Source organism: Hyperolius riggenbachi, chromosome 4 (genome assembly GCF_040937935.1).
Source record: "Hyperolius riggenbachi isolate aHypRig1 chromosome 4, aHypRig1.pri, whole genome shotgun sequence".
Lineage (NCBI taxonomy): Eukaryota > Metazoa > Chordata > Amphibia > Anura > Hyperoliidae > Hyperolius > Hyperolius riggenbachi.
In genome coordinates, this window is record NC_090649.1 from 269902752 (window position 1) to 269928484 (window position 25733).

Consider the following 25733-nt stretch of genomic DNA (forward strand, 5'->3'; position numbering starts at 1 on the left):
CTGCCCCAACCAGGAAAAGGGGATGCGCTGCAAGGAGGGGGATTTGGGGGTGAAGGGACCTCCGTTTAGCGGCGCGATAGCGGCGGTTTAGCAAGGGCACACATGCCCCTGCTATCTATGAGGTCTGAAGCGAGATTTATTCTCGCTTCAGACTCTCTTTAAATGGTACCTGAGAAGGATGAAAAGAAAAGTGTTATACATACCTGGGGCTTCCTCCAACCCCCTTCAGGCTAATCAGTCCCTCGCTGTCCTCCTCCACCACCTGGATCTTCTGCTATGAGTCCCGGTAATTCAGCCAGTCAGCGCAGTCCGTCCACATGCCGCTTCCACAGCCAGGAACATTCTGCACCGGCACAATAGTGCTGTGCAGGTGTAGTACGCTCCCGGCGGCGGAGTGTGTGCATGCGCACTACGCCAGACAGGCTCAAGTACCTGGACTCATAGCAGAAGATCCAGGTGGTGGAGGAGGACAGCGAGGGACTGATTAGCCTGAAGGGTGCTGGAGGAAGACCCAGGTATGTATAAAACTTTAATTTCATCTGTCTCAGGTTTACTTTGTTACACAGTAGTACTATACTCTACATATGCACTCTCCCCAGAGCTGCAGGGCATCCACTGAGAATGTTGTGCACATTGAACACAGAGGTGTTGTCTATCACCCATAAACCTGGTTCAGATTGTGCATGAAGAATGTGTAATAGAGGAAGAATCTCCTTATTCCCCTGCAGAGTACCTGCACATCACTCTTACTACAGTTATCACACCCACAGTTACATTGCCTAGGGCCTGATAGATGTTCTTTGTTCTGGTCTTTACCTTTTACAAGTACTCTTACCAAGGACTAGTTTTAGACTATGACTAAAGGGAATAAATATGGCAGTCTCCATATCCTTCTCACTTCAGTTGTCTTTTAAAATTCCTAAGCATTGGCAGTTAAGAGACGATTTTCATGTTACATACTTTCAATCAACAAGATTGTAATGTGCAAATTAGAGGAGTCGGAGTCGGTGGAATCCTAAACTGAGGAGTCGGAGGATTTTTGTACCAACTCCACAGCCCTGCTTCCGCGGCAATAACAGGCTAGCTAGGCAACTGGTATTGCTTAAAAGGAAATACCGGTAAATATAGCAGCCTCCATACTCCTCTCGCTTCAGTTGTCCTTTAAGGCTACAGGATCACAACGTAACGGGAAAAGTCGTAGTGCATTATAAGTGTGATACAATGCATACAGTGAAGCATATAGTACATAAAGGTATGCTTCATCGCAGTCGTAAGTACTCACATTGTTTGGTAAATGCTGTGTATCATTCTAACAAAATCCGCTACACCACACCACAGATGTGAAAGTGAATTTACCATCACAAAATAACCACAGCGCATTGTGATATGATTATATTGCCCCTTGCAATGCAACATAATGGTAGCAGTGTAAATGTAAAAAAAAAATAGAAATAAGCTTCAGATTCAACTGTATGTGCATTTTTGCTGTGCAGAAACCAGCTTAAGTGGAGCTGAATAGAAACAGGCTAGAGCAGGCATGGGCAAACTTGGCCCTCCAGCTGTTACAGAACTACAAGTCCCACAATGCATTTGCCTTTATGAGTCATGACTGTGGCTGTCAGACTCCTGCAATGCATTCTGGGACTCATAGTTCCTTAACAGCTGGAGGGCCAAGTTTGCCCATGCCTGGGCTAGTCAGGGCTCAACCCCACTAGCAGCCTTTTCTGACGGAGCAGGAAAAAGTGGCGCATAGCTCCACGGCTACTTTCTGGCGCGCCATTCAAATGTATGGAAAAGCCTAATTTACCGTTTGCAAGCCTAACACTATGGCGCACAGAAACTCGCATAATACAGAGAGGAAATTATGGCGCAGGGCTGTTTATAGTTTTGTTAAATTTGTTATTTATTTCGTTTGAATTGTTGGCTCCCTGTGTTGGGGTGGGAGGGTGAGTTGCCCGGCTGCCTGTGCTGGGGCGGGAGGAGGGCTAGTGTTGCAGAGGGAATAGCTGCCCGGGGCAAAGTGTTGCAGAAGGGCACAGGGAGTGGGGGCCAACTCCTATCCTCTGTCCCCACCTCAGGAACCTCCTCCTTTCACTGGGAGAGTAAGCGCAGGGAAAGATACAGCTGAACACTCACCTCTCCAGACTCCGGTCTTCAGTAGACGTTAGAACTCCAGGTCTACGCTGTTTCTTCTCTCTACAGTGCTGCTCACACTGAATCAGAAAGTAGTGTCTGCGGCATTACAGAGAAGACAGCGTAGACCTGGAGCTCTAGCGTTTGCCGGAGCCTGGGGAGACTGTCGCTGTATGCCATTTTTTCCCGGCGCTTCTTTTGGATCTACGCTTTTCTAAGCCTAGTGATTTGAAAAAGCTCTTGCTAATGCAATGCTATGGAGGGTTTTATAAAATCACATCTCTCAAGTGGGATCACACCCATAGCATTACATTAGTAAGGGCAAATTCACACTAAAAGCGCTTCTATAAGCGTTTTGCGGTTAACATTTTTTAAAATTGCTTCCACTCACTTTCATTAAAATCGTGGTAAAAATTATTTTGCGATCACATACACGAAAAATCGCAACGATTTTTCCGCAATTTTAAAAACCGTGAATCAATCGCAAAACGCTCAGAAATGTGCTTCTAGTGTGAATGGGCACTAAGGCCTTGTTCACATTGCGTTCGGCTCGCATGTCCGTCGACAGTGGGCTTTTTTTGAGGCGTCTTTTTTTTTTCGATTCCCGGCGCTTGGGTGGGCGATTAGTTTTTGTGCTTAGCGGTTTTCTAAGCATTTTTTCCAAACGGTTTTGTAATTCACTCCCTGACGCAAGTCAGGAAGTGAACTCTTTGACCCGGAAAAGAATAAATAGAAAGCATCTATTCTTAAAGAGAATCTGTACTGTCCGATTTGTACAATAAAAAACATACCAATCGAGTCACTGTGATCTCCTGGATCCCTCTTTGTCATTTCGTGTGTGTGTGTGTGTGTGTGCGTGCGTGCGTGCGTGCGTGCGTGTGTGTGTATGTGGATGTGTACAGAGCTGTGGAGTCGGTCCAAAAATCCACCGACTCCGACTCCTCAGTTTAGGATTCCACCGACTCCGACTCCTTCACTCCGACTCCTCTAATTTGCATATTACAATGTTGTTGATTAAAAGTATGTAACATGAAATTCGTCTCTTAACTGCCAACGCTTAGGAATTTTACAAGACAACTGAAGTGAGAAGGATATGGAGACTGCCATATTTATTCCCTTTAGACTAAAACTAGTCCTTGGTAAGAGTACTTGCAAAAGGTACAGACCGGAACAAAGAACATCTATCAGGCCCTAGGAAATGTAACTGTGGGTGCATGTAAGAATGATGTGCAGGTACTCTGCAGGGGAATGAGGAGATTCTTCCTCTGTTACACATTCTTCATGCACAATCTGAACATGGATCAGGCCCTAGGCAATGTGACTGTGGGTAGATGTACGAATGATGTGCAGGTACTCTGCAGGAGAATGAGGAGATTCTTCCTCTGTTACACATTCTTCATGCACAATCTAAAGATGGATCAGGCCCTAGGCAATGTAACTGTGGGTACATGTAAGAGTGATGTCCAGGTACTCTGCAGGGGAATAAGGAGATTCTTCCTCTATTACACATTATACATGTACAATCTGAACAAGGTTTATGGGTGATAGACAACACCTCTGTGTTCAATGTGCACAACATTCTCAGTGGATTCCCTGCAGCTCTGTGGAGAGTGCATATGTAGAGTATAGCACTACGGTGTAACAAAGTAAACCTGAGACAGATGAAATTAAAGTTTTATACATACCTGGGGCTTCCTCCAGCCGCCTTCAGGATAATCAGTCCCTCGTTGTCCTCCTCCACCACCTTTTTTTTTTTTTTGCCGAAAATACCGACTTTTGCCGAAATTATTCCGCATGAATCCCGCACATTTACCGCATGCGGAAAAAACATGCAGTAAATTTAGTGAATTTCAATGTGGCGGTGTTTTGGTCGGTAACTTCCCGCATGTACTTTACCGCATGCGGGAAGTCTTTGAGAATAGAGCCCAATGTATTCCTCTCTGGGTCAACAAAGCTTGACAAAGAAAAGAAGATTAGATATATTACAGAGACAGTGCAACTAGAAAAGGCTGCAGTAATCCAGACCACATTAGAACAGGTATAGGAACTTATAGGATAAAATATATAAGGCTGAAAATGTTGTTACAGAGTCTCTTTAAAAACACGAACGCAATCCCTACACAAAGTGATTTTGTGAGGGTTTTCAAAAATGGTACACACACCTCTTTACTGAACGGACAGTGCACATTCCGCGCTGATATGAACCTTCTGATAGACATTCATTGTCCGCGCGGTCGGGGAGCGTTTTTAAAAAATGCACCCTGGCGAAAACAAGCCGAAAACACCTCCTGTGTGAATAAGCCCTGAGAGCTTTTCAAATCACAAAGCGCTCAGAAAAGCACTGCTAGTGAGTTCCAGGCCTCAATAAAGTAATTACAGATTAATCAAGGTGAAGATGAGCTTCAAATTCATTTTTTTTTCTGGTGCGCACCTTCTACTTTGATTGGCCAATCACTAATCAATTTTACCATGTGACTAAAGTTTGAGAGCTTACCTACACAATCTACTCATAGTATGCAAAATCAATTGACCTTCATACTACATGGAGGCGATAAAACTGGTCAGTGATTGGCCAATCAAAATTGAAGGTGTGTACCAGGCTTTAGGCTGCATACAAACATCTAATTTTGATTGGCCAATTTTACCACCTCCATGTAGTATGTGGGCCAGCAGATTGTGAAAACTATGAACAGATTTTGTAGGTAAGCTCTCATACTCAATGGAGGTAGTGAAATTGGATGTGTGTGTACCAACTGTGGGACTGAACCATATTTTTGCACAGGCTAAACATATTTAGAAACTACGGACTAATGACATGACAGCTGTTTAACTGAGATGGCGCATTCCATGTTGCATAAAAGCCCGAATTATTACTAACTCTATTGATTAATCAGGCATTAGCCTTCATAGTTAGAAATGACATTATATTACAGATATACTACTTACTTCTCATATTGACATCAATAGGGTTAACACTTGCAGCATGGACTTTAATCATGACTTCATTGGGGTAATGGATGACAGGAAAAATCATATTTTCATTAAAACGCAGAACATCATTCTTCCCATATCTGTCGATTACCCATGCTGGCATAATCGTGTTCTGTACAGAAGACACGTGAATCTCTCTGCTCCTTCCAGTCTTCAGTGCTGCCATTGCACTTTTAGCCAAAGTGGAAGCACACAAAAATGGTCTGATACAAGCCATATTGCTAATACCAGAATAAACTATACCTAGTGCATTCGTTCCAAATATATTACTGCCAAAGGTCAGTGCTTCTTAAGAGAGCAGCAATGTCCAGTTCATGAGACAGGTGCCCATTATTTCATGACTACAGCAGGTGGTGAGGGAAATACACTGAGGGACCTGGCTGGAAACCTCTTCCTGAACTCACATCAAATACACTTTTCTAGGAAGGCGCTTACCGAGCCGTACTACACTCTGGTACATTGCAACTGGTGTAAGTATCCAGCTGTGCCGTTTTATGCTACTTTCAGCAAAACTCATGGGAATAATATATTTTCTACTCTATAATGCCCTCTCCTCCAGTGTCCTCTATGCACATCCGCGTTCCGAGCCTCGGTCCCATGCTATCCAATCAGATGCGGGGTCACTGCAGCATCGGCCAATCGAATCATTCCGTTTGACGTTGGGCTTCTTTGCCAACCAACACATGTCTGCCCCCTTTCAAGTGCAAACCCGTGGATGCCTTTTATCTACCTTACTTCTATTTCTATGTAGTGTATAGTATATACTAATAAAAGCAACTCAGGTGAAAGGTATGCTTGGAATAAGTGTGCACGAGGTGAGTGGCGAATAGGAAAAAATGTCTTGATATCGGATTATATGAATTGCAATGTTTTAATTTCTTTTGTGGCTATAGGAGCTATTTATATACGTTTCCTTTATTAGATATGTTAGTGTGCAGTATGAGAATGTCCATTGTATAGCTGTATTTATCTTATGAGATGCTACTGAGTTGAGTTAGCACTTGAACAGAGCTATTTTTCTTTCCAAAGCATTTTTTCAAACATGCTGTATGGGTTAAAGCTCCTGCCCCGTCTTTACTTTTAGAAAATTGAGGCTTACCCTGTAGTCATGGAGGTAACCATATGTGTTCCTAAATACCTTTATTTTGAAGATAATGCCTGGTACACACGATAAAATTTTCAGGCAGATTTTCTGCCAGATCCTGCCTGAAAATCTCATTGTGTTTACTAGGTATAACAGTGCTATCTCGCAGGAAATTCTTTTTGCTGCCTGAGGCGCGGAGCAGTGCTTTTCAGCGCTGCTAAATTTGGGCGCAGCCGGCGCCTCCATAGACTACAATAGGAATCACTCCTATTGCAGCGCTCAATGAGTAACGCCGGCTCCGTCAGAAGGTTGCTTAAAAAACACAATAATTCGGCCTCCAGCAATCGCTGGAAGCCGAATTATTTCATTCCCCCACTATCCATGGCGGCCTGGAGGGGGAATAGTAATTAAAACGTCCCGGACTTGTGCAGAAGCAGGATCACCCGTATAACAGCTGTATCCTGCGACCAAGTCTACCGGCGCCGATTTCAAATGTACTCCTGAGCAGGGCCGGATTTCTGGAAAGGCCCCAAAGGTCACGGCCTAGGGCGATAAAATCAGATAAGATAAGAAGGGCGGCATGACTTGGAGAGAGAAGAGGTCATATGTCAAAATTAATCACCTCTTCTGGTCCCGCAGCGCAGCCAGCCAGCGCCCTGCTCTGCACTAATAGCTGAATTCCAGAGTTCCCCAATTCCAGCAAGTCTCTCTCTCAATCAACATCTACTGTCACCTAATCTGATGATCAATTCCTCTTATCATGATTATACAAGTTGATGTGAGAAATACCAGGGATTTACATTACAAAGCAGAAAGAACTAAGTTCCGCTGAGTTTTAATGCAGGCATTCAAAGACATGAGTGAACCCTGCTAATTTCTTCACTTTCTCCTTTATAGTTGTGACACTGACCCCAGCAGCTCTAAATTACACTTTCTTATCTCTAGTCTACTTAAATTTATGGCTTTAGGGTTTTTTTTCTTCCTAGCCAGCAGTGGTCTCAGTTAACTCTTTCCTGACTCATTTTCTGTTCCTACCATCTATGAGAGGAATAAAAATGCTGTTTGCTTTACTTTCATTGCTAAACTGTCACTGTCACCTGAGCTGTTACTACCTCTATGCTAGTCTGTATAGTTTGGCATCCTTCTCCTTTCCTGTAGCAGTAAAGCATTGTACCATTTTAGCCACAGCGAAAGCAGAGAGTTTTGAATGAGGACGATACCATTTATTGGCTTAAAAGAAAAAAAGTAATCTTTCTGTGAATAAGCCTTCTTAAGACTTTGTTCCTATATACTGTCCATATGTTAGAGCACACCACCATATGTACTTTCAGCATTCAAAAGAGATACATAGATTTTTCAAATATAAATAAATATCATTCAGATGCTTTAAAGTGGAGCTGAACTCTTGCACAGGACAGAAGGAAAACATAGAAAAATCTACCTTGTATTTTTTTAGAGAGCCTGTGTAATTCCCCCTCATCTGTGTCTAATCTGACGTTGTAATTTGATCTCTCCTGTGTCCCCTGACTGCCACAACATCTAAGCTAATTTGAAAGCACAGGATGTTAACAATATGTCTGCTTCCATGAAAGCAGGAAGTAGACACTGCCGATTTATTGCAGGATTTGTATCAGCTGTAACAAAGAAATGTTTTTTAAAGGTTATATTATTGTGTATCTTTTGAAGCAGAGAGGAAGTTCTGAGTTCAGGTCCGCTCTAATTACAACCAAACATCCAAAGTGGGTATTGACAGGATGTTTGCTACTTACCTGTTCTCTGTTTCTCTCCATTGAGCTATCCTGTCACCTGTTTGTGGCTATGACTGCAGCCAGTCGCACAGAGGATAAAGAAGCAGCGCATGCTCTGGCCACTCACGCTCCCTGTCACCTGTTTGTGGCTCTGACTGCAGCCAGTCTCACAGAGGACAAAGAAGCAGCGCATGCTCTGGCCACTCGCGCTCCCTGTCACCTGTTTGTGGCTCTGACTGTAGCCAGTCGCACAGAGGACAAAGAAGCAGCACATGCTCTGGCCACTCGCGCTCCCTGCCACCTGTCTGTGGCTCTGACTGCAGCCAGTCTCACAGAGGACAAAGAAGCAGCGCATGCTCTGGCCACTCACGCTCCCTGTCACCTGTTTGTGGCTCTGACTGCAGCCAGTCACACAGAGGACAAAGAAGCAGCGCATGCTCTGGCCACTCACGCTCCCTGTCACCTGTTTGTGGCTCTGACTGCAGCCAGTCTCACAGAGGACAAAAAAGCAGTGCATGCTCTGGCCACTCACGCTCCCTGTCACCTGTTTGTGGCTATGACTGCAGCCAGTCTCACAGAGGACAAAGAAGCAGCGCATGCTCTGGCCACTCACGCTCCCTGTCACCTGTTTGTGGCTATGACTGCAGCCAGTCGCACAGAGGACAAAGAAGCAGCGCATGCTCTGGCCACTCACGCTCCCTGTCACCTGTTTGTGGCTCTGACTACAGCCAGTCTCACAGAGGACAAAAAAGCAGTGCATGCTCTGGCCACTCACGCTCCCTGTCACCTGTTTGTGGCTATGACTGCAGCCAGTCTCACAGAGGACAAAGAAGCAGCGCATGCTCTGGCCACTCACGCTCCCTGTCACCTGTTTGTGGCTATGACTGCAGCCAGTCGCACAGAGGACAAAGAAGCAGCGCATGCTCTGGCCACTCACGCTCCCTGTCACCTGTTTGTGGCTCTGACTGCAGCCAGTCTCACAGAGGACAAAAAAGCAGCGCATGCTCTGGCCACTCACGCTCCCTGTCACCTGTTTGTGGCTATGACTGCAGCCAGTCTCACAGAGGACAAAGAAGCAGCGCATGCTCTGGCCACTCACGCTCCCTGTCACCTGTTTGTGGCTATGACTGCAGCCAGTCGCACAGAGGACAAAGAAGCAGCGCATGCTCTGGCCACTCACGCTCCCTGTCACCTGTTTGTGGCTCTGACTACAGCCAGTCTCACAGAGGACAAAAAAGCAGTGCATGCTCTGGCCACTCACGCTCCCTGTCACCTGTCTGTGGCTATGACTGCAGCCAGTCGCACAGAGGACAAAGAAGCAGCGCATGCTCTGGCCACTTGCGACTTGCGCAAGTTTTCTGCTCCTGCCCAGATGTGCACAGCAACCAACGCCAGTATAGTGTTATGCATTCTTGACAAGTACATATATCAGCGTCATTTCTCAAGTATGCATTCCCAGAACACTATTGGCTGCTGTGCACATTCGGGCAGGAGCAGAAATTGCAGGAATTATTGAGCAGGCAGAGCATCCTCTGACTCTTGGCTGAATGGGAGGCAGAGCAGCACAACTGAAATGAGCCCATTCAAACCAATGATCGATAGTCAGTGTTGGTCAGAATGTTTTTTGGTAGTGGTGGTGGCGGGGGGGGGGGGGGGGGGGGGGTAGATGACAGCAGGCCTAGGGCACTGGAAAGTACAAATCCGGCCCTGCTCCTGAGGCGTGCTTTAGGCCTCTTTTCCACGAACTGTTTCTAGGCAGTGAAATGCCTCTCAAACTCTCACAACTGCTCACTGCTTGTCGCTGCCTGGTAACTGCTCACTGCTGCCTGTCAACTACTTGCTGAACACACAGCTCAACAGTTCGTGGAAAAGAGGCCTTAAAATGGCACCCACCCCTTTACTCACTTACTGGGTATGGCTGAGGGAGCCCCAGGATTTACCAATTGTGACTGATTCAGCCAAAACTAAAAATTCTATTCAATTATAATCTGTTAAAAATGTATCATATCGACACCAGCAAATGTCAGAAATTGTGCCCCCTTCCTTTGTGTGCCACCTCATGAAAGGACTGGCCCTGCTGTCGCATGTCTCATGCTACAACTGACGCTAGTCTAGTTTAGGGGACTCAGCAGGATATCTCATAGGGAAATTCTGCTAATGTAATTGGGTAGACAGCACCCTCTTTAACTGCTAGGTTTTGGATAGGTTGTAATAAACTTTGTGGGTTAGACGGAGCTTTGAAAAGTGTTCCCTATGAAGTTTCCTGCTTTGTCCTCTAAAGTAGCCTAGCGCCTTATAACTTTATCTATGAAAATTACAGGCAAGCTCCTGTCCGTAAATCCATGAAATGTGCCACCCAAACGTCAGACAGAAGGGTTAAAGGGACTCCGAGCAGTGCAGAAACTATGGAAAGATGCATATCATTTTAAAGATCTCTTTCTCCTCTTTCCAATGATATATAAACCACTGCCCTACGCCTTTTAGTTTTCGCTATTTTCGCAATTGAAATTGCCGCGGCCGTGATTTCAATCGCGAAAATAAAGAAAACTAAAAGGCGTAGGGCGACGATTTAGGTGTCGCCAGAAAAAGGAGAAAGAGAGCTTTAAAATGATATCCATCTTTCCATAGTTACATTGTATTACACAGGACGACACTTTCCCCAGTGTCAGCAGCTCCAATCAGCAGAAAAAGTCGGCCTCTGTAATACAATGTAACTATGGAAAGATGGATATCATTTTAAAGCTCTCTTTCTCCTCTTTCTGGCGACACCTAAATCCTTGCCCTACGCCTTTTAGTTTTCTTTATTTTCGCGATTGAAATCGCGGCCGCGGCAATTTCAATCGCGAAAATAGCGAAAACTAAAAGGCGTAGGGCGGCGGTTTATATATCATTGTAAAGAGGAGAAAAGAGCTTTAAAATGATATGCATCTTTCCATAGTTTCTGCACTGCTCGGAGTCCCTTTAAGTGGTGGAGATGTTGAGTGAGCTGCAAATATTCCAGATCTGTATGCAACTTTAAGACCACTTTCATGTGCACGTTGCATTGTGCTTTAATGATCGCAAGGAAGCAGAGAAGTCGTATACAAGTTAGCACAAGCAGTACAAGTTTGACGCTACGCATACAGTACATAGAAGTATGCTTCATTGCAGCTGTAAATGCGCATGTTGTCCGGGAAGCACACAGCATGTTTTGTGCCATTTCAGTGGAATCTGCCACACCACACCATTAATGCACAGATGCGATCGTACCATTACAATTTAATAGTCCAGTACAATATAGTTTTTACAGACCCATGGAAAAAAGCTAATTAGCCAAGCTTTTATATAGCATTGGATGTATTTATAGAAGTTAATTAGGTCGCTTCTCAGTAATCTTTTCTTGAAAGCTAAATTAAGCTGAGTACACACGTACGATAACGATCGTTCGAAAACAAACGATAACGACAATCGGACTGATAATCGTGCGTTCCAAATTTTCCAACGATCGTTTTTTTTGGACGATAACGACAGTTATCGTTCAATCCGACCAATCCAACCCGGCGGATTTTTTCGAAAGATAATCGTTTAATCGATGCAGTGTGTACAAAGATCGTCCGATAATGTTTATCTGTGGAGTAGTACGCATGTTCTTATTGCCTGTCATAACGTCACTCCCGTTTGCGCACGCATTTTTTTATCGTTCGTCGTTCAGTACTTTATACTTATATCGTTCACGTGTGTACACAATCGTTCATTACGAACGATCTTTTCGGTCTAATTTGAATATCGTGTAAACGTCACGAATCGTTCGTAACGAACGATCTTTATCGGACGTGTATACGAACCTTTAGCCAAGTTTATCTAACCTTTCTTGGTAAGTGAGCCATTCCATCTCTTTGATTAAAGTGAACTTCCTGACTAAAAATCTACTCAGCAGCACTAAAAAGGCTTGGTGTTTCTTTAACAGTTTCACAGCATCAGAACTTGGTTTTTCTTAACCAAGCCTCATTTTTAGCTGCACAGAAGCTAAGCTCTGCCCCATCAAAGAAATCTGCCCGAGCATTTTTCCCCTGATGCTGTGCAAAGCATGATGGGATTTCTGATGTTGTGGTTCTCATTGCCTAGTGCGCGCTGCTGGAAGCAAACACTAAGGAGCAAGTGCAGGAGACTTGGGCGCAGCCGGCGCCACCATAGGTCGTAATAGGTATTACGGCTATAGCAGCGCACAGAGTGTAACTTCAGCGGCGTCAGAAGACGGAGCTGAAGTTACATTTAAAACACTGTAATTCGTCTTCCAGCAATAGTTGGAAGCCGAATTACATCATTCCCCACTATCCATGGCGGCCTGGAGGGGGAATAGTAATTAACACAGCCGGGACTTGTGCGGCAGCAGGATCTGCCATATACCGGCTGTATCCTGCACCCAAGTCTCCCGATGCCAATTCTTCTCGTACGCACTGGAAGGGGTGATCAGAACACAGGACAGTTGGAACTGTGAATCATGCTCTCTGTCACCTCCTTTTAACCAAAAAGATGGCTGCACTCATGAAGTCACAAACATTTGCTTGTTCTTTTAACACAGGGTGGGTAAGAGATTATATTACCTATCAATTTTAATTAACCACTTGAGGACCTAGGGCTTTCTACCCCTTAAGGACCGGCCACTTTTTTTCCATTCAGACCACTGCAGCTTTCACGGTTTATTGCTCGCTCATACAACCTACCACCTAAATGAATTTTGGCTCCTTTTCTTGTCACTAATAAAGCTTTCTTTCCCAGTACGTCAGCTCAGACAGCACCCCTAATGAGACTTGTCTCCCTCCAACACACGGACAGGAATCTGCAAAAGATTTAAATTTGCATAATAGGCGGCCCCAGTATATAAGGCATTAGTCATCAATTACCTTCAGTTCTAGTTTCCTGTCCGGACGTGTAGGAGGGAGAGGTCTCCAGGGAGCCATCTAGTCAGGCGGCTGGGGCTCTGTTGCGGAGGTTTTCCTGGGCAGTCCGCTTCAGGGGGAGCGGTGTGGAGCCTGGCAGCACTTAGGAGGCTTCTCCTAGGAAGGCGGCGTTTTTATGCGTGCAGGGGCACGCAATGGAAACTTCCGATGCGGAAATCCGGAAGTGGTCACGACGCTGGCGTCCCACGTGACCCGGAAGTGCAGCAGGCGGCAGGGGCCGCGGCGGTGAGCTGCTTCAGCTGGGGATTATGCAAATTCTTCAGGAGCAGGTATTTTAGCCTTTCAAATCCTGGTCTCAGATGTGTTGTAAGCTGGGATCATGGAGGACGCTGTAGGACCCTCTCCAGCATTATCTGTGGAGTCTGGCTCCGAAACCCCTCTGGCAAGTGGTTATATGCACACTGCTTAGCTAGCTTTTCTATGACTTATTTCATGGGGATTCTTGGCTAATTTAGATTTGTTTGTTTGTGTTTTAGCCCAAAAAATCTGATAAATCGAGTGCGCACTCCAGTCAGGACAAACGCACAGACACCAAGGTTGAGAAAAAATGTGCTATCTGCAACAATCGCATCTCTTCTTCCTCCTCTAAGAAATTATGCCAATATTGCACTGATAAGATTGTAAAGAATGAGTCTCCTGCTGTGTTTAAAGACTTGATGGGCTGGATGAGAGCAGAAATGTCTACTGCTATTAAGGAGATAAAGGATTCAGCTATGAGCACTGCTTCTACCTCTAATATTTCTACTGTGCCTGTTGTGTTGCCTGTGGATCCTATTGCAAACATTTCTGGAATAGTTGTTACGAATCCTCCTGCTGCTGCTATGTCTCCAGCTGGATCAGGTGCCGCCCTTCCTATTCCTCTGGGAACTAAGAGAAAGAGGTCGGGGGAAGATTTGGGTGAATCTGAACTATCAGAGGGAGAGATTTCTGCATTTGAGGAAATTTCTGAGGAGGAGGCAGTGATTAAGGGAAGCAGACCACATAGGTTTGCCTTCTCTCCTGAGCTTATGAAAGACTTTATTGCTGCCATGCATAAAACAATGGGTATAAAGACTGAGCAGAGATCCTTGACAGCCCTTGATCAGATGTATGAAAGTTTGACGGATCCCCAATCTCAATTTATCCCTGTTCATTCCTCTCTGAAGTCCGTGATTAAGAGAGAATGGGATAGTCCTGAGAAAAGAGCCTTTTGGCCTAGATCTATGTCTAGTCGCTATCCTTTTAATCCGGATGACCAGGCTTTTTGGGGACCTCCGCCTAAGCTAGATCCGTCATTATCGAGGGTTTCAAGGAAGACTGACTTGTTGTTTGAAGATTTTGGCAATCTTAGGGATCCCATTGACAAAAAAATGGACAATATCCTTCGTAGGGCCTGGGAATCATCGTCATTAACATTTAAGCCGGCAGTGGCTTCCACCGCAGTAGGGAGATCTTTGAAAACATGGCTCTTGGATGTACAATCCAAGATTGCCTCAGGTGTACCGAGAGAGGAGATACTTAACGACTTCCCAAATCTGTTTAATGCTACGGACTATCTCACTGATGCTGCTGATGACACTGTGAAATTAACTGCAAGAACAACTGCTTTAGTAAATTCCGCTAGAAGAGGGGTTTGGGTAAAGACTTGGGGGGGTGATAATTCCTCTAAATCAAGACTTTGTGGCATTCCCTGTGAAGGGGGTCTTTTGTTTGGGTCAAAACTTGATGAGACCTTAGATAGAACCGCTGACACTAAGAAAAACTTCCCCACTAAGAGAAGGTCCTTTCAATACAAACGGTCCTTTCGCAGGCCCCCAAAGTCAGAATCCAATGAGCGTCCCACCACCTCCAGAAAGAGGTGGGCCCCTTACAGAAACCAGAGAGGGAAGCCCAATCCCCCCTCAACTAGCAAGACTACAAAACAATGACATCAGGCTTCCAGTGGGAGGGAGGTTAGCCCACTTTTACGAAATATGGCATCAGTACTTCACAAACCCATGGCTTCTGCACATTGTCCTGGAAGGATACAAAATAGAGTTCGAAATGTTACCTCCCCAAAGATTCTTTGTCACTCCTCTGCCATTAGGACATACAAAACAACTAGCCCTTCAGGCCGAAGTAAAATCCTTGCTTCTCAAAAGGGTAATTCGGGAGGTCCCCTCATGTCAAAGGGGTCGGGGGTTTTACTCTCCAGTATTTCTTGTTCCAAAGTCACAAGGAGGCTTTCGCTTTATTCTCAACTTAAAAGGTCTAAACAAGTCAGTAAAGTACAGGAAGTTCAGAATGAACAACATTATCTCTGTGATTCATCTTTTACAGAAGGACAGTTTCCTTGCATCTCTGGACCTGAAAGATGCGTACCTGCATATTCCCATTCATCTCTCCTCTCAGCAATTCCTCAGATTTGCAGTCCAGTTGGACGGAAAGGTAAGACATTTTCAATTTAATGCTCTTCCTTTCGGGCTATCCTCTGCGCCCTGGTTGTTTACTAAAGTCATGTCAGAGGTCTTAGCAGTTCTAAGACTGAAGTCTGTTAATGTTATTGCCTATTTGGATGACTTATTGCTTTGGGGTTCCTCTGAGAGGTTACTGTATGCCCATTTGGACTCATGTCTCTCATTCCTTCAGTCCCTGGGTTGGCTTGTCAACTGGGAGAAATCCTCTCTGACCCCTTGTCAATCTATGGAATATCTAGGGTTCAACATTGACACTGTTAATGAAAGAATTTTTCTGACTGATAAGAAGATTTCTTCTATACTAAATACTGTTCTTTCTTTTCAGAAATCAAGATCAGTCTCGCTGAGAAGGGCCATGGCCACATTGGGTCACTTAACAGCCTCATTCCCGGCAGTTCAGTGGGGCCAGCTCCACTCAAGGGAATTACAAGTGTGGATTCTAAAGAACTGGAACAGGAGGTCAAGTTCCCTAGACAAGGCGGTGATGATTCCCCACAGTATCAAGGTATCCTTGATGTGGTGGCAGATCAAGAAGCATCTATCCGTGGGTCGTCTCTGGAATTATCCATCTCAGACGACGATAACGACGGATGCCAGTGCGTGGGGATGGGGGGCCCACATGGACTTTCGACCAGCTCAGGGTCAGTGGTCAGACCAGATGAAATCAAGCTCCTCCAACAGCAGGGAGCTCGAAGCAGTATGGCAGGCCTTACAGTTTTTCAGCAGCCAGATCCAGGGCCATCATGTTCTAATAAGATCAGACAACAGCAGTGTGGTGGCTTATGTGAACCGTCAAGGAGGAACAAGGAGTCACCTTCTGTGGTGCCAATCGGGTCGCATTCTCAGATGGGCGGAAGCAAATCTGGAATCGTTGAGGGCAGTCCACTTGAAAGGGACCTCAAATCACCTGGCAGACTTATTGAGTCGGAAAGCTTTGGATCAGAACGAATGGTCAGTCAATCCTCAGATTCTTCTGGAAATTACATCTCATTGGGGATGTCCGGAGATAGACTTATTCGCAAGGAAAGAGAATGCCAGGTGTCGGAAGTTCTGTTCCCTCCACCCGAAAGACAATCCTTGGGCAGTGGACGCCTTCTCAGTGAATTGGGGCTTCCATTTGATGTATGCGTTTCCTCCAATACCTCTGTTATCCAGGGTTTTGAACAAGATTATACAGGACCAAGCACGAGTTATTCTGATTGCGCCATTCTGGCCAAAGAGACCCTGGTTCACGTTACTTCAAGCCTTGAGGGTATCAGAACCAATCAATCTTCCTCCTCATCCGGAGCTTCTGTCTCAGGGGCCATTCTTTCATCAAAATCCGGAGCTTCTGCATCTTACGGCATGGAACCTGAATGGGGATTGCTAAAGGCAAGAGGTTTCTCAGATGAGTTGGCTGGCACTTTAATCCAGAGTAGGAAGAAGGTGACTCGTCAGATCTATCAAAAAACCTGGAAGATCTTTAATGAGTGGTGTGTTGAGAGATCAATGGTCAACAATTCCCTGGCTTCAGTCCTGGAGTTTTTACAATCTGGGTTCCAGAAGGGGCTCAGTACCAGCACCCTAAAAGTCCAGACGTCTGCTCTGAGCGTTTTCCTGGAGAGAAGATTAGCCCAGGAGGAGTTGGTTATACGTTTCTTTGAGGCATTAAAGAGAATTAAGCCTGTGGTGAGAACAAGGATACCTCCTTGGGACTTGAATATTGTGTTGCAAGGTTTATGTAAACCTCCATTTGAACCTTTAGAACAAGCATCTGATAAGTTTTTATCCTTAAAGACATCATTCCTCTTGGCAATCACAACCGCAAGAAGATTGGGAGAGTTGCAGGCCCTATCCATAAAAGAGCCGTATTGTGTGGTCTCAGAGGATAGGATCACCCTACGATTGGACATTGCATTTCTGCCTAAAGTAGTATCTAAGTTTCACAGATCGCAAGAATTGTTCATTCCTTTCTTTTTGTGATAATCCAGCGAATGACAAAGAAAGGACGCTTCATTGTTTAGATGTTCGGAGATGCTTGCTTCAATACCTGGAAAGGACTAAATCCTGGAGGAAGACCAAGGCAATGTTTGTAATCTTCTCAGGGAATGCCAGGGGAAGTAAAGCTTCTAAACCAACACTTGCAAGATGGATCAAACAAGCGATTACTGAAGCTTATCAAATACAGGGCAGGCAGCTGTCCTTCCCAGTAAAAGCACATTCCACGAGAGCTGTATCAACTTCATGGGCAGAGAGGGCAGGAGCCTCGATAGAACAGATATGCAGGGCAGCAACCTGGTCCAGCCAGAACACGTTCGTGAAGCACTATAGGCTTAATGTTTTGGCTAATTCTGACCTATTCTTTGGCAGAAAAGTTCTGCAGGCTGTAGTCCCTCCCTGAATTTATATATCGTGTATATCGTCTCATTAGGGGTGCTGTCTGAGCTGACGTACTGGGAAAGACCAAATTACTTACGGTAACGTCTTTTCCAGTAGTCGCGAAGACAGCACCCCTACAACCCACCCTGGGTAAAAAAAAAAAAAAAAAAAATTTGGATTAAAGATTATATGAGCATTATTACGGTGTCCGTGTCTTTTGTATAGAACTGAAGGTAATTGATGACTAATGCCTTATATACTGGGGCCGCCTATTATGCAAATTTAAATCTTTTGCAGATTCCTGTCCGTGTGTTGGAGGGAGACAAGTCTCATTAGGGGTGCTGTCTTCGCGACTACTGGAAAAGACGTTACCGTAAGTAATTTGGTCTTTTGGTGCTATTTGATTGCTCCTGCGATTTTTACTTTTTATTATATTCAGCAAAAAAGACATGCATTTTGGCAAAAACATGATTTTTTTAACTTTCTGTGCTGACAGTTTTCAAATAAAGTAAAATTTCTGTATACATGCAGCGCGAAAAATGTGGACAAACATGTTTTTGATAAAAAAAAAAACCCATTCAGCGTATATTTATTGGTTTGGGTAAAAGTTATAGCGTTTACAAACTATGGTGCAAAAAGTGAATTTTCCCATTTTCAAGCATCTATGACTTTTCTGACCCCCTGTCATGTTTCATGAGGGACTAGAATTCCAGGATAGTATAAATACCCCCCAAATGACCCCATTTTGGAAAGAAGACATCCCAAAGTATTCACTGAGAGGCATAGTGAGTTCATAGAAGATATTATTTTTTGTCACAAGTAAGCGGAAAATGACACTTTGTGAGAAAAAAAAAAAGTTTCCATTTCTTCTAACTTGCGACAAAAAAAAATGAAATCTGCCACGGACTCACCATGCCCCTCTCTGAATACCTTGAAGGGTCTACTTTCCAAAATGGGGTCATTTGTGGGGTGTGTTTACTGTCCTGACATTTTGGGGGGTGCAAAATTGTAAGCACCCCTGTAAAGCCTAAAGGTGCTCATTGGACTTTGGACCCCTTACCACAGTTAGGCTGCAAAAAAGTGCCACACATGTGGTATCGCCGTACTCAGGAGAAGTAGTATAATGTGTTTTGGGGTGTATTTTTACACATACCCATGCTGGGTGGGAGAAATATCTCTGTAAATGACAATTTTTTAATTTTGTTTACACACAATTGTCCATTTACAGAGTTATTTCTCCCACCCAGCATGGGTATGTGTAAAAATACACCCCAAAACACATTATACTACTTCTCCCGAGTACGGCGGTACCACATGTGTGGCACTTTTTTACACCCCAAGTATGCTAAGGGGCCCAAAGTCCAATGAGTACCTTTAGGATTTCACAGGTCATTTTGCGGAATTTGATTTCCAGACTACTCCTCACGGTTTAGGGCCCCTAAAATGCCAGGGCAGTATAGGAACCCCACAAATGACCCCATTTTAGAAAGAAGACACCCCAAGGTATTCCGTTAGTAGCATAGCGAGTTCATAGAAGATTTTATTTTTTGTCAAAAGTTAGCGGAAAATTGATTTTTTATTGTTTTTTTCACAAAGTGTCATTTTCCACTAACTTTTGACAAAAAATAAAATCTTCTATGAACTCGCTATGCTACTAACGGAATACCTTGGGGTGTCTTCTTTCTAAAATGGGGTCATTTGTGGGGTTCCTATACTGCCCTGGCATTTTAGGGGCCCTAAACCGTGAGGAGTAGTCTGGAAATCAAATTCCGCAAAATGACCTGTGAAAGCCTAAAGGTGCTAATTGGACTTTGGGCCCTTTAGCGCAGTTAGGGTGCAAAAAAGTGCCACACATGTGGTATCGCCGTACTCGGGAGAAGTAGTACAATGTGTTTTGGGGTGTATTTTTACACATACCCATGCTGGGTGGGAGAAATACCTCTGTAAATGACAATCTTTTGATTTTTTTACACACAATTGTCCATTTACAGAGATATTTCTCCCACCCAGCATGGGTATGTGTAAAAATTCACCCCAAAACACATTATACTACTTCTCCCAAGTACGGTGATACCACATGTGGCACTTTTTTGCAACCTAACTGCGCTAAAGGGCCCAAAGTCCAATGAGCACCTTTAGGCTTTCACAGGTCATTTTGCGGAATTTGATTTCCAGACTACTCCTCACGGTTTAGGGCCCCTAAAATGCCAGGGCAGTATAGGAACCCCACAAATGACCCTATTTTAGAAAGAAGACACCCCAAGGTATTCCGTTAGGAGTATGGTGAGTTCATAGAAGATTTTATTTTTTGTCAAAAGTTAGTGGAAAATGACACTTTGTGGAAAAAAACAATAAAAATCAATTTTCCGCTAACTTTTGACAAAAAATAAAATCTTCTATGAACTCACCATACTCCTAACGGAATACCTTGGGGTGTCTTATTTCTAAAATGGGGTCATTTGTTGGGTTCCTATACTGCCCTGGCATTTTAGGGGCCCTAAGCCGTGAGGAGGAGTCTGGAAATCAAATTCCGCAAAATGACCTGTGAAATCCTAAAGGTGCTCATTGGACTTTGGGCCCTTTAGCGCAGTTAGGGTGCAAAAAAGTGCCACACATGTGGTATCGCCGTACTCGGGAGAAGTAGTACAATGTGTTTTGGGGTGTATTTTTACACTTACCCATGCTGGGTGGGAGAAATAACTCTGTAAATGGACAATTGTGTGTAAAAAAAATCAAAAGATTGTCATTTACAGAGGTATTTCTCCCACCCAGCATGGGTATGTGTAAAAATACACCCCAAAACACATTGTACTACTTCTCCCGAGTACGGCGATACCACATGTGTGGCACTTTTTTGCACCCTAACTGCTCTAAGGGGCCCAGAGTCCAATGAGTACCTTTAGGCTTTACAGGGGTGCTCACAATTTAGCACCCCGCCCACTTGCCAGGACAGTTAACACACCCCACAAATGACCCCATTTTGGAAAGAATACACAACAAGGTATCCCATGAGGGTAATGGTGAGGTCATTGAAATTTTTATTTTTTGTCACAAGTAAACGGAAAATGACACTTTGTTAAAAAAAAAAATAAAAAAAAAATTCTGCTAACTTGTGACAAAAACTAAAATCTTTTATGAACTCACCGTGCACCTCACATAATACTTTAGGGTGTCCTCTTTCCAAAATGGGGTCATTTGTGGAGTCTGTCCTGGCATTTTAGGGTCTCTGCAATCATTACATGTATGGCCAGTATTAGGAGTTTCTGCTATACTCCTTATATTGGGTATACAAGTAATGCACTCTGGGCTGAAAGGAAAAATGAACGGCAAACATACCTTGCTCCACATCAATGGCAGTGATAACCTCAGGAGAGAGACACCCCGTGCCACCCTGCACTCAGGGTGAGCCACCAACTTATGTGACTGGGCCTCAGAACTTTAGTATACAGCATTATGCCTGTAGGATACAGCAATATGCCTGCCAATAGAGATGACTCTGTGTGGCATTAAAGCATCATCATAGGCCCAAATCACATATAAACCGGGGGTGTCCACACTCAAGGGAAATTCAAACATGCCGTCTTATATCGCCAACCCAGGACAGATCAGCAATATCAAGCATGGAAACCGATCCTTCTTCCCACTTTTATGCTTACCCGTTTTTTTGATTTTCAAGCTCACCTCTCCTCCACCTGGGACATTGTGCGAAAGACCAGTGAGTGTGTGCCTACTCCTGTGTCTGGAGTTCCCTAGGTTCTAATAGTGTACCTGCTCGTGGTACCTCTCAAAGCACTCCCCTATGCATAGGCCAGGCTGGTCAGGACAGCGGGGACAATAAAAACTGGTGTCATTCCTTCTTCCAGTCCTGCTGCAGACACGACAACGTTTTCTTCGGATGCGTTGACCTGGGGCACACGGAATCTGATAGGCGTAATGCCTACCATGCAGTCGGCTAGTTGCATCTGGGGGGGGGGGGGGGGGGGCCTGGCACCTCCTGGATACAGGATGTCCAGAATGATCTGTTCCTGAAATTGGAGGAAAGATCCAGTTCTCCCAGCCTTACTGTAGAGAACAAAGCTGTTGTAAACTGCCAATTGAATCAGATAAAAAGACACTTTCTTATACCAGCGTCTTGTTTTCCGGGTAACTAAATAGGGCGCTAACCTCTGGTCATTGAAGTCCACCCCTCCCATGTTGACATTATATTCGTGGACGACAAGGGGCTTTTCAATTACCTTAGTTGCCCGTTGAATTTGGACTGTCGTGTCTGTGTGAATGGTGGACAGAAAGTAAACGTCCCTCTTGTCCCTCCATTTCACCGCGAGCAGGTCTTCAGTACGCAAGGCGGCCCTCTGCCCCCGTTGAAGTCTGGTGTTAATGAGCCGTTGGGGGAAGCCCTGGCGACTAGGCCGCGCAGTGCCACAGCATCGGATTCCTTCTAACTTTAAGTGCTGAAAGAGGGCCACACTTGTGTAATAATTGTCCACAAAAAGATGGTACCCCTTCTGGAACAAGGGTGACACCAAGTCCCACACAACCTTTCCACTGCTCCCCAGGTAGTCAGGGCATCCGACTGGCTCCAATTTTGAGTCTTTTCCCTCATAGACCCTAAAACGACATGTATAGCCTGTGGCCCTTTCACAGAGCTTATACAGTTTCACCCCATACCGGGCGCGCTTGCTTGGGATGTACTGTTTGATGCCAAGGCGCCCGGTAAAGCGTAAGAGGGACTCGTCTACGCAGATGTTCTGTTCAGGGATATAAGCATCTGCAAATGTTGAGGACAGGTGGTCTATGAGGGGCCGAATTTTGTGGAGCCGGTCATAAGCAGGGTCTCCCCTTTCATGACAGGTTTCGTCGTCGTTGAAGTGCAGGAAGCGCAGGATGGACTCAAATCGTGTCCTGGACATGGCAGCAGGGTACAAGGGAACATGATGTACTGGGTTCGTAGACCAATACGACCGCAATACATTTTGTTTCATTAGTCCCAAGTGAAGGATAAGGGCCAAAAAGATTTTAATGTCGGAAACTTGGACTGGTTTCCACCCGAAAGGCTGGGCATACATGCTCTCCGGGTGCTCGGTGATGAATTGTGTGGCTTTACGGTTGGTCTCAACCACAATTAAGTCCAAGAGAACCTGGGTGATGAACAGCTGCAAAAATTCTAGGGCCGTTCCTAGATGAGCTGTCACCACCTGGACTCCAGACTGGGCGGTGAAAGGGAGCACTACGGGTGCGGCGGAATCAGGGGATTGCCAATCTGGTTGTGCCAGCACCTCTGGGAGTCTATGGGTACTACGGGCCCGTCTTCTTCTTGGTGGCTGCGACGGGGGTACTACTGCACTTGCCACCGTACCAGTTTCAACTTCCATGCTGACGCTCACCACTTCGCCAGGGTCTACGGAAGCACTGGCACTAAGTCCAGGAGATGCTGTGCTGCTGGTGCCTGCCTCACCAAGAAAACTATCAACAGCGCTAGCACCACCCTGCTGCCCTTGAGGCGGATCCTGCGCCACCTGCGGTCTAACGACTTGGGGTCTGGTACGCCTGGCTCTAGCCGGGACCATAGCCTCGTCATCACTATCGGTCAGGGAACCACTGCTTTCTACAGGTTCAAATTCGGACCCGGAAGATTCGATGGATGATTCTTCCCAAAAGAACTCATCCGACTGGTCCATGTACCTGTATACCTCGTCATCGGAAAGCCCCCTTCTTGCCATTTTGGATTGCTAAATTTATGGGGTTTTCCTCCGAGACTACCCAGAAAAAAAGAGCACCTACCTAGCAAAAAGGGAGTATTTGAGAGGTATTGGGGTTGGTGGGAAGTGGGGTCTCAGAGGACAATCAAATACAATTACAGCACAATCGACTCCAATCACAGCACAATCAAATCTGATGCACTCGGAAGGTGATGGGGGGAGGGTGGGATTGGGGTGTGGCGGGAAGTGGGGTCTCAGGCAATCAAACAATCACGGGGCAATCGAAGCCGATCACGGGACAATCAAATACAATTACAGCACAATCGAATCCAATCACAGCTCAATCAAATCTGATGCACTCGGAAGGTGATGGGGGGAGGGTGGGATTGGGTGTGGCGGGAAGTGGGGTCTCAGGCAATCAAACAATCACGGGGCAATCGAAGCCGATCACGGGACAATCAAATACAATTACAGCACAATCGACTCCAATCACAGCACAAGCAAATCTGATGCACTCGGAAGGTGGTGGTTGGAGGTGGTGGGGGGGAGGGTGGGGTTGGGTGGGGTGGGGGGGGGGGAGGGGGGGTTGGGTGTGGTGGGAAGTGGGGTCTCAGGCAATCAAACAATCACGGGACAATCGAAGCAGATCACGGGACAATCAAATACAATCGCAGCACAATCAAATACAAGCGCAGCACAATCGAATACAAGTGCAGCACAGTCAAATACAATGAACTTGGACGGTGATTAGGGGGGGGGGGGTCTGAGGGCGATTTGAGGGGGTGGGGGGTTGATCAGGAGCCTGCACGGGGCAGACTGAGTCCTGATCTGATGAGAGGCAGACACAGGGGGTTACTGATCAAAGATCAGTTAGTGATTGCTGGGGAGGACAGATGTAAACAAAGAGCAGGGGATGTAATCAGAAGGGGGGTATGAGGGCAATCGACGGCCTGGGCAGGTGATCGGTTACCCCCGCGGGGCAGTTAGGGTCTGCTCTGATGGGTGGGGGTGCCGAGGGGTGATGGACAGGTGATAGACAGGTGATCAGAGGGGGATCAGAGGGTAAGGTAGCTGTATACAGATGTATACAGTATACAGGGGGGTAGTCTGGGATGGGGTCTGGGGGTGATCTAAAGGTAGGGGGGGGGTCAGGGGTGACTAGGAGGCAGTTAGGGACCTAAACTAAGGGGCAGCGTCGCTAGTTAGTGGCAGGTGGGGGGGTGGGGGTTTTGTAGGGGTGCAAGGGTGCTAGGCAGGGGTCTGCTGGGGTGATCAGGGGGGGTATGAGGCCTGGGGTGGGTGATCAGGGAGGCTGAGGGCAAAAAAAGCAGTGTTGGTGAATACTCACAATGTGCTTCCTCCTCGCTGGTGGTCTCTGCAACAATGAGACCACGAGGCGAGGAGGAAGCACGTATAAGGCACTTTGTTTACCTAACAAAGTGCCTTATACTTTTTGATTGGTGGATCCCCGAGATCCCTCCGCTCGCCGGCGCTGCTAAGTGGCCGGTGAGCAGAGGCAAAGTGCCGGGCTTCCGACTCCCGGCGGAGGATCGCGTCACTGATGACGCGATCACTCCGCCCATGCCCATACAAGGACCGCCGCATTTTGTCAATACGGCGGTCCTTGCGGCGTCAGCTTCCCGGCCGCCATTTGTCTATACGGCGGTCGGGAAGCAGTTAACATAACTACGGTAATGTATGTTTGTTTAGGCTGAAATTCCTCTTTAACCACTTTTGGACCTGGGTAATTGAAATCTCTGCCATTAACTGCCTCTTATATCTGCCAAGGCATATATTTCAATTACTCGTTGCTGCGTGATCACGCCATTCGTCAATCTACTTCTGCTGGGTCCCAATCGCTCGCTAATGACAGTTGTGCTCCTTGCAGCGGTCACCTGCTATGATCAAGATGTTATTACATTTTATCTGCCACTAGGCCTAAGGCCCATTTAAAAAAGGGTGCTAGGCTGTAGCCGTGACCCCCCCCCCCCCCCACCTGCACTGCTCTCTTTCTCCCTTTCATTAGCCGTGCCCCCCGCTCACACCGTGTGCGCAACAGCCCGCGCACACCTCGCACACACCTTCCCGCCCCCCCTTCTGGACCCGTCCTCATCTGCTGCGGGTTATTTCCCCCCCCTCTCAGCTCTCGGCAGTGTTTCTGCGTCCCTGCACATGCGCATAATGGAAAAAGCACTGACACAGGGACATAGGATGCAGAGACACTTGCTTATTATTAGGTAGGATATGCCTACCCATTCAGCCATGCTATTAACATCCTATTATAGTATGTTGTGATCTTGCTAAAGCTGGCCACTAACAATGCAATCTTTTTTTTATCCAATCTT

At 45.9% G+C, this 25733-nt stretch overlaps 2 protein-coding genes across 2 annotated transcripts in view; one reads left to right on the forward strand and one right to left on the reverse strand.

The window, feature by feature from the left end:
• The window catches only part of RTN4IP1 (reticulon 4 interacting protein 1), a 64387-nt gene extending 58690 nt beyond the window's left edge, over positions 1-5697 (reverse strand). The window contains exon 1 of the mRNA XM_068279425.1: positions 5080-5697. Coding sequence (XP_068135526.1) covers positions 5080-5341 — 262 coding nt within the window. The 5' untranslated portion in view covers positions 5342-5697. The remainder of the gene's footprint in view (positions 1-5079) is intronic.
• A 96-nt stretch (positions 5698-5793) lies between these two features.
• Positions 5794-25733, forward strand: part of LOC137570721 (glutamyl-tRNA(Gln) amidotransferase subunit A, mitochondrial-like) — a 78313-nt gene continuing 58373 nt past the window's right edge. Inside the window, exon 1 of the mRNA XM_068279426.1 lies at positions 5794-5939. Coding sequence (XP_068135527.1) covers positions 5916-5939 — 24 coding nt within the window. The 5' untranslated portion in view covers positions 5794-5915. The remainder of the gene's footprint in view (positions 5940-25733) is intronic.